General features: G+C 41.4%; 1 protein-coding gene across 3 annotated transcripts in view; it reads left to right on the forward strand.

The window, feature by feature from the left end:
• Positions 1–15859, forward strand: part of ADCY8 (adenylate cyclase 8) — a 215718-nt gene that overhangs the window by 135369 nt on the left and 64490 nt on the right. For all 3 annotated transcript variants that reach the window (XM_032873521.1, XM_032873519.1, XM_032873520.1), the window contains one exon: positions 15036–15136. In XM_032873521.1, the coding sequence (XP_032729412.1) occupies positions 15036–15136 (101 nt within the window). The remainder of the gene's footprint in view (positions 1–15035; positions 15137–15859) is intronic.

Below are 15859 nucleotides of genomic sequence, written 5' to 3' on the forward strand. Positions count from 1 at the left end.
GGAAGATAACTAAAAGAACAGAGGAGTTTCCTCGACTTCAAGATTTTTAACCCTAAGGGACATTAGCACTCACTTGCTTTTGCTTTTAGGAGAACTCATGTCAGTTGTAACCCTTGTCACATAATGTATGAGAACACCCAATAACCAGACACAAGCATTAGTGATAAAAACTGCCTTTCTTTGCAGATAACGCTTCTCCCATTTTCCTAGTTGTCTGCTGGCTCAGAGGCCCCCTGATGTAGGCATAGTGGAAAGGCAATGGGTGGTGGGTTCAGCATTGGGTTGGAATTTCAACTCCACCAGTTCCTTGCCATGTGACCTTCAGTAAGTGAGGTAGCCTCTCTGAGCACGAGTTTCTCAATGCACAATGAGGATCATGGATGTGCCTCCTACTTGGGCTATTATGAGAGTCTCCAGGCAACGCCTTGATTAGGTTAAGTGTTCAAAAATGGCAGCCATCACCATACTGATAATATTTTCCCATGCATCTCCCCAACCCTAGCTCTAAACTGTAAAGGGTTGTGGGGAGGCAGGCACTGTCCCTGCTTAACTGGGCTGCTCCTCTGCACTGATGGAAGCTGACAGACCTTCCTTGACTGAGCACAGGAGGTGCCTGGCCTCTGCAGGAGCCTCAGGCAAAAACAGCAGGGAATTTGCAAGCAAATTTCAGGAGTTTGATTCAATACTCTGCAAAGCTCCAGTGAGCAATTATTTGTTACTTTGCTCAGCTTCCTGGGACATTCTGCTTTCCTCGATTTGGAGAATTCACACTTCTGTGCACATACACCATTCCCAGTGAGTTTCTGTGATTAACTAACTAAAGGTTGCAAACTTCAAAATTCATATCTTCCCCTCTAGTTCACAATTTGAAATGGATTGTGTCTGTGTACTAACAAAGAGAAGAAACATTTTGTCTCACTCAATACCCTCTCCCCAAATAAAAAGTAGGCTTTTCTTATTTGTAATATATTTAAGGGGCTTGATGTCAAAATTAAATGCAGTTTTTATCCTGGTTCCCACATTGAAGGAGCTAGGAAGAGCTGGGTGGTCTAGCAGATAATCTTCTCAGTTAGCCTGGGTAAATACCTAGGTCCAGAGCTGTACAAAACCCTTTGTTCATTCTTGCTAAAGAAGTACTTGCTTCACTAATGACCTGACCCTGCAGACTGTAGATAATTTTTAATGTGTTTTATTCAATAGCAGCTGCGTCTCATCTGGGGGACCTGGTGTTGGAGCAGGAGTGGATGTGGGGACAGGAGGAGCCACAGTGTGTCTGAGGTTGATTTCTAGGTCCAGGAGAGGTTCTTACAGGAGAAGCAAAGGGTAGCATCCTGAAATGACATGTGGGGATTTGCCCACTGACTGTCCAGCCTTGTACTATCCAACGCTGTCTCTGCCTTTCATGGGTTCCCCGCAGTAAGGACAGTGGGGCACATCAGAAAACGTTCTCTCCCCTCCTGTCACAGAGACACTCCTCATTGAATCCCATTCAGAGAGTCTCTCTAGGGACTGCATTGCTATCAAGCAGAGAATGTATAGTAAGTAATAACCATTAGGTGTTTACCAAATACCAAGCACTCTTCTAAGCTGTTAGCACAAATTCACTTACAATGACATCTTGAAGTAAGTGTTCTTAGGAGCCTCACCTTACACTTGAGGAAGTGGAGACACAGAGAAATGATTAAGTGGCCCACCCAAACTCTACCGGTCAGTAGAGGGACTTCCATCTGAGCCTTCTGGGAGCCCCCAGCCGCTGCCTGGTCTGTTCACCACACTGCCTCCCGCGAGAGCCCTGGGGCTTGTTCTCTCCCAGGCCCTCTAGAAAGGCAACAATCCTGTGCTATCCTCATTCACTCCTCTTTGAACTTTGGATGGGGCAGGAGGCAGGGGCCAGGCGCCTTCAAGGCCATAAGGTTCTAGAACTGGAGAATAATGTTCATCTACTCTGTGCCTGGTGTTTATGTGTATCAGTTTATGGCATCCTCAGAGAAACATTGCTATCCTGCTAACAAAAAAAGAAAACCAGCCGTTTAGAGGTTAAATAGAGGTCATAGATCTCAAAATCTGGCTACGGTATTCTGTTGACTCTAAGGTACCATCATCCGTGAGATGCCCCATTTTCTATGGAGCACTAAGAAAGAAAAACCCAGTATGGGGAGTCTGAAAGAAACTCCTCCCAGTAAGCTGGGCTTACCCTGCAGGTAAGGATGGACAGAAAAAAATCCCACCCTCACACCCATCCCCTGGGACTGGTTAGGAAAAGAAAAAAAAAAAAAAAAGGAAGAAGAAGAAGGAAAAAAAAAAAAAAAAAGCTCTCCAAGAGTTTAAGCTCCAAAATGGAATCCACGTAGCTTTGCCGCCTGATTTCACACACTGAATATGGTCTTTAAAAAACCTGAGGCAGGGAATAGAATGTGAAGTGGTCCCGGGTTGATACTGCCCCCTGCTGACCAGCAGAAGCAATCACAAACGTCTCTGAAAGGACTCAGGGCTTTACCACTCCATGGAGAATAAGATGCAATCTGGTTTCAGAGATGTTTAAAATTGTGCATCATAGGATTGTTGTAATATATACAGCGTCTGTGACTCGAAAGAGCTCTTTCCTCCCACTGCCCTACCACGCTTCTTCGGAGCAAGTTTGCTTCCTAGAAACTTGTTTTCTGAAGGAAAAACAGGAAAGGGAAACGTTGATTTTTACCATTGGAATTTTATGGGGAAGAAAAGGCTTCATTCTGTTTGAACAATAAGAAAATGTGTGAACAAGGGAATTATTTTTCCCTCTCCACCTTTGTAGTGAGTTAGAGAACATAAAACTCCTTCTAAATATCATTCAGACATTTTCTGGTCACATTCGCTTAAAAAAATGGGCACCTCTACAAACAGTGTCCTGTGAAATAGGACCTTTACTACCTCGTGGTGTTGCACAAATACCTGTTAAATGAATGAAGACACAGGCTAAGGAGCAGTTTAGAGGAGACTGTCTTGACTCCTGGTAAGCTGGTCTCGGAATATTTTTAGAACTCTAAGAGCCAAAAGGCATGAGTCAGTGTTGATATGACTCTGAGCAGTAGAGCTTCAGGAGAGGAGACTGTGAAGTTCTGCTCACATCCTTCCATGTCACTTCATGATGGTACACACGCACTCACACACACACGTTTGCACACTCACACACTCACACTTTCTCAGACACTTACACCCTGGCACTCTCACACATGTACACACATAAAGGAATCTTTTGAGTTAAGCAGCGTGTTCATGACTCGTGGCATCACCAATATTGTGCAGCATGTGTTCATGTCCCTCTCTGGTCCTCCTCCCTCTCTCCCCTCTCTGGTCCTCTGTTTCTGCATCTGTGAAGAGTCTAGCAGCCCCTGGCATCTTTCAGCAATCGATGCCATGAGTCCCTGAATTCCCTATGACCGTGGTGACCATATGTCCTGGTTTGTCCAAGGCATTTCTTTTCTTTTTTTTTTTTTTTTAAGATTTTGTTTATTTGAGAGAGCCCAAGCAGGAGAGAAGGGGCAGAGGCAGAGGGAGATGCAGACTCCCCACTGAGCAGGGAGCCCTGGGATCATAACTTGAGTGAAGGCAGACATGACTGAGCCACCCGGGTGCCCCAAGACACTGATTCTTTCAATGTGATTATTAGTAGTACCTCCCTTCACTTTCAAAACTCACTGGTGTGGATAATAAGAAACATGAGCCCAGGCTTGCTTCTTAACCAGATTAGAATTCATGGTTCTTAGCATCTCTAGTTCCCAGCATCCCCATGAGGACTTTCTGAGCAGACCTCTGGGTAGGGTGGGAGGGCATAATCCAGTCATTAAAGGTCTCCTCCAGGTCCTCCCAAATTTCACAGAAAAATCATCTGCCTTTCTTTAGCCTCAAGCTAAATACTTCCTGAGACAGCTTACAGATCTCAGGGACAAATAAAAAATTAGAATTATGGTAAAAGGGATGTAGAAACATGGCATGTTTGTCAATACTGACAATCATATTGGATTTTTCCCCCTTTCTTACATGTGACTTTTTCTTATCAGAAAAAATGAATGCATTTTCACTAACAAAAGTTTATGCCCATCACATAAGACAAAAAGCAGAAAGTAACATCTCCTGTGACTTTACAAGCCAGGATAACCACTATGAACATTTTGGCATCTGTCTCCCTACACCTTCATGCTTGTAATTCTTAATGCTTATCTGTGCAATTTTTTAATTAAAATGGGACCATTTTGTACATAATGATTTGTGATACAGTGTTAAGCACTCTTTGCTTGAACTTTTTCCCATATTATTAAATATGCAGTTACAAAATAAATTGTAACTACATACTACTTCATTGTATGTTTTAACCATTTGGGGCTTTTTTCTCAGTTTTCCACTCTTATAAAATTATAAACTCCATTGCAGTAACCATTGTCTTAGTTAAATCATACACCCATGCTTAATTCTTGCCTTAGGAATAATATCCTAAAAATGGCTACAAGAGAATGTACATTTAAAAATACTTGATGTGCATTCCGAAATTGCTCTCACAATTGTGCCTAGACTTTTAAATTGGCCACTTGGATAAGAAACAGTGTCTCCTTGTCAGTTTTTTTTTTTTTAATTATTCTTGAGGTTTAAAGTGGATCTGTAGATGTTTTTATGTTTTGGTCTTTCTGTTTCTCCTTTTGTGGTTTGCACATTTGTCTTGTCATCTTTCATTGTGGTACTCACCTCAGTGTTATTGATGTGTGAGTATTCTTTATGTATATAGGGAGAGACTTAATCCCACAACACTTACAGGAAAGGGGTATTTATCAGCCTCTGGTCCTCATTTCTCTTTTAGATCAAGGCTTTTCATATATATATTATTTGTGAAGCTTAAGAGGGCGAAGGCAATTAATTACAATTACTTGTGGATGTTTCCAGGTCAAATAAACTAGCCCAATACCTGTAGTTCCTGAAGAGAGTTCAGTAACATAGGGACACATACTTGGATGGACTTTGATAAGCTTAGTTTTTTAAAACAGTATCGCCATTTCCAAACGAGTCAACTTCCTCATCACGAGAAAGGTTGGGCTATGTTTAATATATACTTCAGAACTGGTTTATGGGAATTTATGCTTTTGGTGTGAGCATTTTAAGAGGATAAGTACTGAAATCAAACCATATCCATGATGACCAGATTTCCTTCTCTTTTTTTCGATGCTGGCATCCTTTAGCTAAATTTCAAGATGTTTTCTGTTGAAAAAAAGCCTCCTTATGTGATTGTGAAAAATTTTAAGGATAAAAAGCCTCTTTGTCCCAGACTCATATTTTTTCAAATAGAATGACATTTGGGGATCTTTTTAAAAATACAGGTACCCACCCATCACTCTGTCCCCAAGATTCTGATGTTCCAGAGGGAGCTAGGAATCTAGGATTCCTTTGTCCCAAGTTGGTGGCCAACCTTCTCTGTCCTTGGCTGTACATTAGGATTTGGGGTTGTTACTTGACAAACACCGTCAGAGATCAGGTCATATCAGAAGGTCCTAGATCCACACTGGATGCCAATATGACCTCAGGGAATGTCTCCATAAGGCTCAGTGTTCCTAGGAGCTCAGACTCTAGAGTCAAGCTGACCTTGGTTCAAATCCCACTTTGGAAATAAAAGTGGGTGCAAAGAATGGTTAATGAATTTATGGGTCATGAGTGGGTGCTGACACGTTGAGAGCCTTCCATCAGGCAGGTGGACATTCATGCATCTCCTTGATCTCAAAAGTGCCCAGTCTTTGTTAAAAGACAGAGAAAGAACATACACCTGATTACTGGGTAGACATGCTTGAATCCAGTTCCTACCAATTACTGACTGAGTGACATAGAACAAGGTGACCTCACTGAGGGGATAATGATCATAATACCTGCCTCTTCACTGGGTTGTTGTGAAATTCAGTTAACATAATACTCATGGAATAGATGTTTGAATAAAGGCAATAGTTATTCTTTTCCCTTTCCTTGTGATTGATCCTATGTCTATCCATATCTGCGCCAGGCTAAACCCTCACTTAACATAAATCTCAGACATATATAGCTTCCATGAAGAAATGACTTCATTAAAAATGGTGGGAAGAAACAGTGTTCCTGTGGCTTGTATACCAGGGTCACAGCCTTCGCAAATACGTAATCACATAAGAACATTATGGTGCATACTAGCCAAGTACACACGACAGCCCACTGCGGGAGGCCTTCCTGGCCCTGCCTCCCAGTCAGAGCAGAAGCAGCAGCCACTGTGGTCCCCTGGGATGTATGTAAATATGTAAGAGTCATTCAGTTGTCTTTTCTCTAAATGATTTTATTATTCCAAATTCTCTATTATCACCATCTTCCAAATAAGATGAGAAAGATTGGCTCTCTTTAAGGACATTTGGTGTTTGATCATCCCTAAAGGCCATGCCCTTCTTTCTAGGAGACCAAGCCAGCTCAGGTTTTTAGATTTCACAGATAGGTGTCTTTATGCTCCTGCAAGGACTGTCCTTTTGTCCGTGCTCATGATCCCTGGGAAGTCCCTCCAGCCCAGTGCAGAGCATTTGCTGCACACTGACTGCTTCAGACATACACCAGGGCAGGTGCTGTCAGAAGATAGAAAGACGTGGCTTCCACTCCCTTCAAACTTACACTCCAGCTTGTGATCTCAGGCAAGTCATTGAACTTCCCATCCCCACAAGGCTGCTGTGCAGATGAAAGGCAGATAACTCACATGGAGTGCCTCAAGGCAGCAGCGTTGCAAAGACACGGACATTTGTTGATCGCTTGCTACTCTATCAGGCCCTACCATAAGCATTTTATATTTGTTACCTCACTTAATTTTTACAGCAGTCATTTCATGTAGGTATTGTTGTTTGATAAATAAGGGAGGCTCAGAGGGTTGGAGTAACTTTCTCAAGGCTCAAACATATAGAAGATAGCAGAGCAGGGATTCAAATCTAACTCTTTTACCCAAAACTCGGATTTTTTTCTACCACACTTTGCAAGAGCTTATTATTTTTAAGGTGTCTGCTTTTCATATAGTTTGGAATTGTGTTGAGGATGAGGCTGATGGGGTATGCCAGAGGGATTATATAGCTATGCATGTGGCACATACCTTGGAGGCAGGAAAAAAAGCAAAATTAAACCATGAAATTTTCTCTCAACTTTTGTTTACTATCCCCCCAACACAGACACGCACATACACAGAATGCACATGTTGCATGTATGTAGACACATGCATGTGCACAGACACATACACATGCACACATGTATACACACCCATGCACAGACATGCACACATGGACACACACATCCATGTACATGCACATATACACAGGCATGTGTATAGACACATGCAGTGCCTACGTGCATGTGCCCATGCAAAAGCAGAGGTATGTTTACATGCATAAATGTACACATACCCATGCACAGGCATGTACATATGCATGCATGTGCACACACATGCACACAGAGGCAGGTACAATGCATGCATGCATGGGCACATGGATGCACATACATGTGTGTGTGCGTGTATGTACACATGTGCACAAATGTACACACTGCAGGTTTACAGACACATGCACATGCACACATGTGTACATGCATAAACTGGTATAGTGCCTACATGTACACGCCTATGTGCATGCATAGGCACATGTGCCTACATGTACCCACATGTATGGATACACACATGTGCATGCAGACAGGTACACATGCATACATTACACACAGAGAAACAGGTACACACATATGCATGTACATGCACACACAATCTGTCACATGTTCCTGGCAGCACCCAGATATGACAAGGATAATCCCATCACTCTCACTGTCCATGTGCCTGTGAAAACCCAGTAAGTGACTAAACAGACACATGAGACTCTGTCTTAGGGCTGTGGGGGTGGGCACAGTGAGACCTCGAGTTACCCCTGAGTTGTGTAACAAAACATTAAGCTTGGTGGTGTGAGCTGTCGAAGACAGAGCTAAGTGAGCCAGTTGGTTTGAGAGAACAGGCAAACCGGACAAGAGCCACCTCACAGGCCAGAGGCACATCAGACAGACAAAGTGTGAGCTTCCTCTTCACACCCAAGTCAGCCATCAGCTCTTGCCCACTTTTTAGGTAAAAATAATAATACTTGTCATAGACAGTACTTGCAATGAGCCAAGTCTGTTGCTGAGTTCTTTCAAAACACTCATTTGACGTTACTCTTTTTTCTGTCACCAACCACATAAAAACAAGGACTTGTTACACAAGGGAGCCTTTAGATAATCCTTTGGCTGAGTACAGGTGGTTCTTATCTGCGTTCAGAATTTCAGTTTTCCTCTAGACTTTATAAAGAAATCAATTTAAGTAGGAGCTTGAACGAGTTCTGGAAAAATGCATCATAAACTTTGACATTTCTCTTTATTTTTTTCCCACCCACTCCTGTTGCAGTGATGACAAGTGGAATGACATCATTAAGGAGGACTTGTGGCAAAGCCAAGAAAGCTAGCCAGATGAATAAATTTTCTAATGGATTAGAATTTTGGACTCTGGAATTAGGGAATGAAAAAATATGCATGCATTTTTTTTCTGGAAGGTGTGCAGAATTTATTATTTCCATTTCTTATTTAGGTGCAGAGATGTAAGAATCTGGAGCCTGAACCAAATGGTCTCAGGTCTTTTTTCTTTTTTTTCCAAATCAGACCCTTCTTGATCATTTTCATGATGTAATATTTAAAATTATTTTTGTTTTTTTACTTTTTTATTATTATGTTTAGCATAATAGCCAGCATATAGTACACTGTAAGTTTTTGTTGTAGTGTTTTAAAAAAATTATTCTGTTGTGGTCATGGGTTACTTTTGAGTTTTATTGTAAAGCCCAAAACTGCGAGACTGTTTAGGCCACCTTCTTCAGGTGGGAAGAAGAGATTTCAAAGAAGCTTAGCAAGAGAATCCATCCCTTATTCAAACAGTAGCTTTGTGAGACTCCTTTATATTTGTGATATTACCCTGTAAAATTACTGTTATTTCTAACACCCTCTAGGCAATCAAATGATATCAAGGGTCATTTCACTTATCTCTTTTTTATCAGACCAATTAGCCAACTCTAGTCCCACAAAGCCAGTATTTGCACAGTCAAAAGTAACAATTTCATCCATAAGTGCAGTGTAGAATGGTAAAATTATGATGATTTCAACCCAAAGGATATTGGCTCAGTCCTTAGTGGAATCTTAATGTCTCAGGTATAGACCTCACCAATACCTACAACCAGGGGCTTCTAGGCAAGGAACACAGGAGTAGTTACCACTCCTTTGGGCTTATTGTGGCTTGGGGAACTGGGCCAGTAAAGAAAAGAAGAGTGTCCTCCCAAGGATGAGAGATTTGAGAAACGGTGAACTAGAAGATTTGGGTGGGAAGCTTTGTAAAGTCCTGCTAGGAATTCTCATATGTCAGTCAACCTCCTTACAAAGGAAGACCATAACATAATATCGTAACACATTATTGATACTGTATTGTCCTTAAGGAACTTTTGTCATGCCTGGTAAAGCGTCCTCCCAGCCTCCGTCTTCTGAAGCTGTCCATCTTAGATATGTGTTCACATGATTCCTTATGAGTTTAGTAAAGATGCGGAAATTTACTTTTGTTCAAACGTCGGGTTACTTGGGAAGAAGTATGACCATGAGACGTTCCTCAGACACATCTGTCACTCATAGACTTATTACTGATTTGGTTAGACACTAGACACCAAGATAGGGAAAATTATCAATTTCAAAAAATGAAATTATTGAAAATTAGTCCTTCCCTCTTTTATTGCAATTGTGCCTTTTCCTCAAATGATCAATTAAGGGTGTTCTAGCCATTATCATGCTACGTAATGCATGAGCTTAACCACAGAAGTTAAATTCCTTCATTCACTCATGCAAAATGAGATCATCCCGGTTGAGATTCTTCTTTAACTTAACAAACATATTAATTTATTCTAATGAAACGTGTGCTAGAAAACGATCTTTTTTCCAATTAGATTTATCCAAAGATGGAATGGGTTCTCAAGTGAGGGACTGATTTCCCCCATCATTGGAAATCTTCAGGCAGGAGTTAATAGTTCATTTTGGAGGGATTTTACAGAGTAAAATTGGCATGAGTAAGCATTGTCCCAAGGTGACAAATACAATCCACCCCTTTTATAAAATTGTGTGATCTCACATACACAATTGAGTGAAAAGACAGTATGGCTGTAGTTTGGACAATTAACTGGGTTACTGCCTAAGTTAGAACTATTCTTTACATCTTACAGAGATGCAAGAATTTCATCAGTGCTCTTTAGCTCATGGTTGAAGTGGCCAATCTAGGAGAAAAGGGTAATTTTCCTCCCACACATATGGGAAGGTTTTCCAGGCCTGACTCAGACACAGAAACAGAATATTGGAAGCTCTGTTCATCACCTCTGAAAGCTAGCTTCCCTGGTCACAACTTCGTGGATGAAGATTCTAGAATAACCTTGTCCTGTGTGACCAAACTTGGGTTGCATGCTTCCTTGTGACAGATCTAGGAACCTCAAAGCCTCGTGGCTCTGATGTCCTTTCTGAAGATGTCTTTCAAAAGAAGGCAGGGCAACACCCCCAGACATGAACAAAATGAAACACACATTCTTCCTGCCCCTAATTCCTTGGAAGGGACCCCATGTCTCAACCTGGTCAAACAAGTAGGAAAGTTTTATTTTTAAAACAACATTTTAATCACTTGTGGTGATTAAACAGCCACAGGTTGTGGTTCTTCTTATTCTGTTACTCTTACATAAAGCCCACTGTGCCTTTTCCTTTCTTTCCTGCTAGTGGTTCACTCCTGCAGGCCTTGAGAAAAGGGCTCTTTCCTTTGTATTGCTTTGTGCTGGTGATCCATCCATTAATCATGAAAATTCAGCAGTGCTAGTTTGTTAAACTCATTCATAGGGTGTTTCTAAGGGCCATGCTTGGCCCAGATCATGATTTACTCTCATTCTAACCATGATTTACATAAACTCAAATTTTTAACACATTCCCTTTCTTTGTATCATGAACCACATCACTGAAATATAGCAAAACATGTTGTACAGCACCCTATGAAGAAGATAACCATGCCTTGAAAACATCAACCTAGCAGCAGATAGTATAGCCAATGACACATGACACTCCAGGGCTAAACTCTGGATTTCCTACTTATAATCTGTGAAGTTCTAGTTGAGTTACTCCAATTATGCTAAACCTCGGTTTCATTATCTGCAAAATGGGGATGTGATAAACATAATCTTCCTCAAAGCATTTTTGTATTAACTAAAAGAGATTGTGCACGTAAAGCACATGACATGGTGCTTACCTTGCACCAGGCATTAGTTATTATTATTCAAATATGTTACAAGATTTTGAGCATTTCCTGAGTCAACCAGAGCCCTATGGATTAAAAAAAAAAAAAAGTAATCGAATTCTAATCTAAGATCTCAAAGAAAGCACTTGTAACTTGTTCCAAGTGGCATACTCTTTTAATTGGCATTAATCCCAGTATAGTCGGCATAGGTACTGGCTCCAGGCTTTTTCTGCTCCCAGACAGTGGTCCAACAGAGTGAACACACCATTGAGAGCTAAGAGGTGTGGCTTATTATCTGAACTTGGTCACCAATCCCCTAATTGACCTTGGCAAACTCTTTCTCTATATCTGATTCTCAAGTTCTTCATCTGAATATATATATATATTCTCTTGAAGACCAAGGATCAGTGAATTATAAAGACCCAGTAGTCATTTCCAATGACACCTTTCCTAAAGGTCTCTGGAGAAGTGGAGAATTCCACCTGCTGGTGGGAGATGTTCTAGGAGGCAGGGGAAGGAATAAAGGCAGGGGCTTTTCCTAAGACAAAACAAACAAACAAACAAACAAAACCCACACATACATACTAGATTACAATTCCTTTTTAAAGAATCCTTTCTAACATGATGGACCAAACAGTCAGCCATACTCTAGGGGACCCTACTGAGTACAAGGTACCATTTTGCACAGAGGAATGGAAGACAGCATTCTAGAAGGTAACATTGAGGTTGAAAAGCAGGCTTTGGAAAAGTAACAAGCATAGAAATACAATAAGTATAATTAATTGATTACAGGAAGCACCTGTATGAGGTTGCCCTATGCCCTAAGAACCTGCTCTGGGCGTTTTACATATATTAACTCTTTCATTCTCCCAGCAACCATAATGAGATAGTTCCTATTATTATCCTTATTTTCTTTGTGAGCAAACTGTGGCATACAATGCTTAGTCATCTTGTCCAGGATTCGTTCCATAGATAGTAGGTATTGGAGCTAAGGTTCAAATCCAGGTAGTCTAGCTCTAGGTTAGTTCATTTTGCTCACCACTAAGACTTAAAAGGATAAGTAAGGCCAAGTGAGGACAGAACAGACATGAGGTGAGCAGGAGAGAGCTCTAACAATGGCAGGAGAGAACGTACATGTAACTTATTATAGCTGCGAGCCCGAGTGTTCAGACCTTCACAAGTCAAGAGGAAGTGAAATGAATCACCACCCAATGTCAGTACCCTATCATCCTGAGCCAATTAGGAATGTTCTTTCCATAGTTCTGTTCTCCTTTGTGCTTCCAAAGTAACAATGCTCTCTGTTCTGAAACCCAGTATTTTATATTCGATTGACATCAGCTTCCCAATATTATAAGGCTCTTCCTTGTGACAGTGTTGGCACTGGAGTTCAGGCATGAATAATAGAATTTATTATTCAATCCTAGCACAAATAAGATAATAGCATTGGGAACCTATGAATTGTATTCATGCCCCCATATGACAGATCAGAAAAGGGAAGTTCAAAGAAACTGGCTTCACTCACAGCAAGCCACTGACAGAGTAGCCAATCTGGAGCCAGAAGAAGTCTTTCCAGCCTGCCAGCAGAGGCAAGTAAAAAACCTAAAGCCACTTTAGGCTGGACCAGTAGTGACTATGTGACGTTTTTAAGGTCATCACTAAGAAGCATTCAGGAAAGGAAAGGAGGCAGAGACTCGGGCTTTTGATCTACAGGAAAGACTTCTTCACAGTAAAAATAGACCCAATATGGAAAGGAACCCTTTGCAAAGGAGTGAGTTCTCAGACACCAGGAGTATCCAAGTCAAGGGCAGAAGATCCCCCTAGGATTGCTGCCTCCACCCAGTGGAAAGAAACCCACTTGCCTCAACAAAGCAGAGAAAGGCATCTGATGATAATCAGCAGGTGTTTGAATAGACGTCAGGAATGTCACGGAAAGGATTCCTGAAGGTCACCTTCCATTATAACTCCAAGCTGCTGTGATAATGTGGGGAAGATAAAGATGCAGAAAATGAGGAAGACAGGGATTCGACAAACTAAAAATTATCGTTGTTTTAAAAATCTCATGCCAAATCTATATAACCAAGCTCGTTTGACATTCATCAGTCAGCTAACAAAGAATCATTAGATTTTGTACAATTAGTTGTTAAACGAAATTCAGACATGTATCTTTCCTTGACTTAACTGCTTTGTGGCTGATTTCCAAGCTGGTATGTATATGCCTCTCTCTGATTGTGCCCCGTCCTTAGGTAGTGCTCTTGGTAATACGGATTTTCTGTAGTTTTATCGGGAGTGAGGGTAGCTTATCGTGATGTTTCAGGGGAGCAGTCCAGTTTCCCCTCCAGATACTGAGCAGGTGTTCGGCAAGCAGACAGACCCTCAGTCCTGAGGAACAGAAAAAGCATTGCCCTGAAGCAGGAATGAGAGTGCACTCTCTGAACAACGTTATGGCCCCTGCTGTGGAGCTCGCTGGCCGCAGGACATTGCCATTCCCCCACATCTCAGCCAGGACACTGAACAGTCCATTCAGTCTAAAACCCAGACCACACCAAGAAGTAGGCAAGAGAATAAAAATCATGTAACTATTGATCGTGACTACCACACCAACAACAAATTGGACTGATTTTAGTATTTCTTTGAAGTGACCCAAACCTTCTCTCCGTACTGGGGACAAGCCTGCAGTGTTGCCAGAGTTCCATTTACTTGTTTCCTTTATAAAGTAACTGTGAATTTCAAGTCAGGGAATACAAAAAAGTTCCAAAGCCAGGCTTAGCTTTCTGCTCCCCTGCCCTAAAAATGATCTGCATGCTGAATGATCTATGGCAAGTTGTTTGACCTCTCTGGCATTGAAAGAAAATGAGGGGCTTGAGGAAGGCTGATATTAAGGTCTTCCTCAGTTTTAAAAATCCTTTCTTCCTTCTGAAGGAATTGGACTCTTCTTCATTTAGTGACTCCAACATGGTTTCAGGAAATTAGACGGGACTAAGGCAAGTGCCTATTCAGTGTTGACCTTCCAGAAGTTTTTAAGGCTAGACAGTGAAATCACTGAGCTCGCTGGATAATCAAAATAAAGTTAGTACCACTACCCAGGGTTGCCTGGAGCAGACAAGAAAAGGGCATGGAACACATTGGATGATCAGTTGGGTTTCTGTGTGTGAAATGAAAGGGCTTTGCATTCACTGGAGTTCTCTTAGTCTGCTCTCTCTTCTAAGATTCTGTGATCTTATTTTTTAATAGTTTTCATTAAAAAGGAGGCAGGAAGACTCGGGGGGAAACCTTTCCCTGTATCCCCCGCCTAACAAGAAATAGAGCAAGACCCTTCAATGACTTAAGTTTAATCATGAAGAGAGTCCATGTGAATTTGATTTGTGACCTATATGGCTGTGTGCTCTTCTGTTTTGTTTAAGTGATGCTAGTTCAGAGGGAGGAGAGCTGGATAAGCTTGCACAGAGTCCCTTCCCTTTCCTTTTTGCCTGGAAGACAATAAGATTCAGTCCTGGGCTCTCACTGGAAGGTTGGAGGGAGGGATGGAGATAATGCTCTGCGAAGGGTTAATTAAAATATGGATTCCTCCTTTAAAAAAAAAAAATGTTTTAATGCTTTGTTTCTTCTTGTTGTTTTTCCTCAACTCCAAACACTGGGAAAACTTAACTCTTCCAGAAATGCAGCTTTGCTGTGAAGTAATTTGTTCTCTTTCTTCTTCTTCTTCTTCTTTTTTTAATTACAGTATTCTCAAATGAGGGATGAAGTATTCAAGTCAAACTTGGTCTGTGCATTTATCGTTCTTCTATTTATCACGGCGATACAAAGTTTGCTTCCTTCTTCAAGGTAAATATGAAAGGACTAACTTTTCAGGTGAAATGTTTTTGTGAGTTGATGGTCCCTCACTTGGAGCCAGTCAGCTGACTTTCCCAAGGGACCAGAATTTAAAACGATGGGACCCAGAATCCACACCAAATCGTTTGATAATATCAGTGTCTATCCTGGTTGTCTTACTCTGCATCTTCTCATTGCTCTGCAATGAGTCTTTCTCATGATCTTAATAAAAACAACCACCAAAATCAAAATAGGCCCCACTCTTATTTGACACTGCACCTTTGAATGTAGCAAGTAAGTATTAGAGCCTCTGCCACCACAGTCTTGTGTCTCCATTAATCACCACTTTGTTGTTCATAGATACAGCACCAAAGCTTCCTGGGCCAGCAAAATTGGCCCTTTAATAATAGCACAAAAACCTATATGTGGCCAGAAACTGTTCCAAATACTTTCCATGCAGTAACTCATGAAATCCTCATGGCAACCCTATGAGGTAGGTACGACTAATGTCCTCATTTAAAGAGAAGAGCATTGAGACCTAGAGTCATGAAATAATTTGTACCAGGTCTTACCATTGAAAAGTTACAACCTGCATTCAAACCCAGGAAGTCTCCCTCCAGAGTCTGGGCTCTTGACATTCTATCAGACACAGACTTATATTGTATGGGCCGTCAGTGCCCAGAGCCAGCATTTGAACTTAGTTCTGGGTTGTCCATGGGCCAAGCTTTATGCTCT

The sequence above is a fragment of the Lontra canadensis genome, unplaced genomic scaffold, assembly GCF_010015895.1.
Source record: "Lontra canadensis isolate GAN:19392208 unplaced genomic scaffold, GSC_riverotter_1.0 scaffold49, whole genome shotgun sequence".
Taxonomy (NCBI): Eukaryota; Metazoa; Chordata; class Mammalia; order Carnivora; family Mustelidae; genus Lontra; species Lontra canadensis.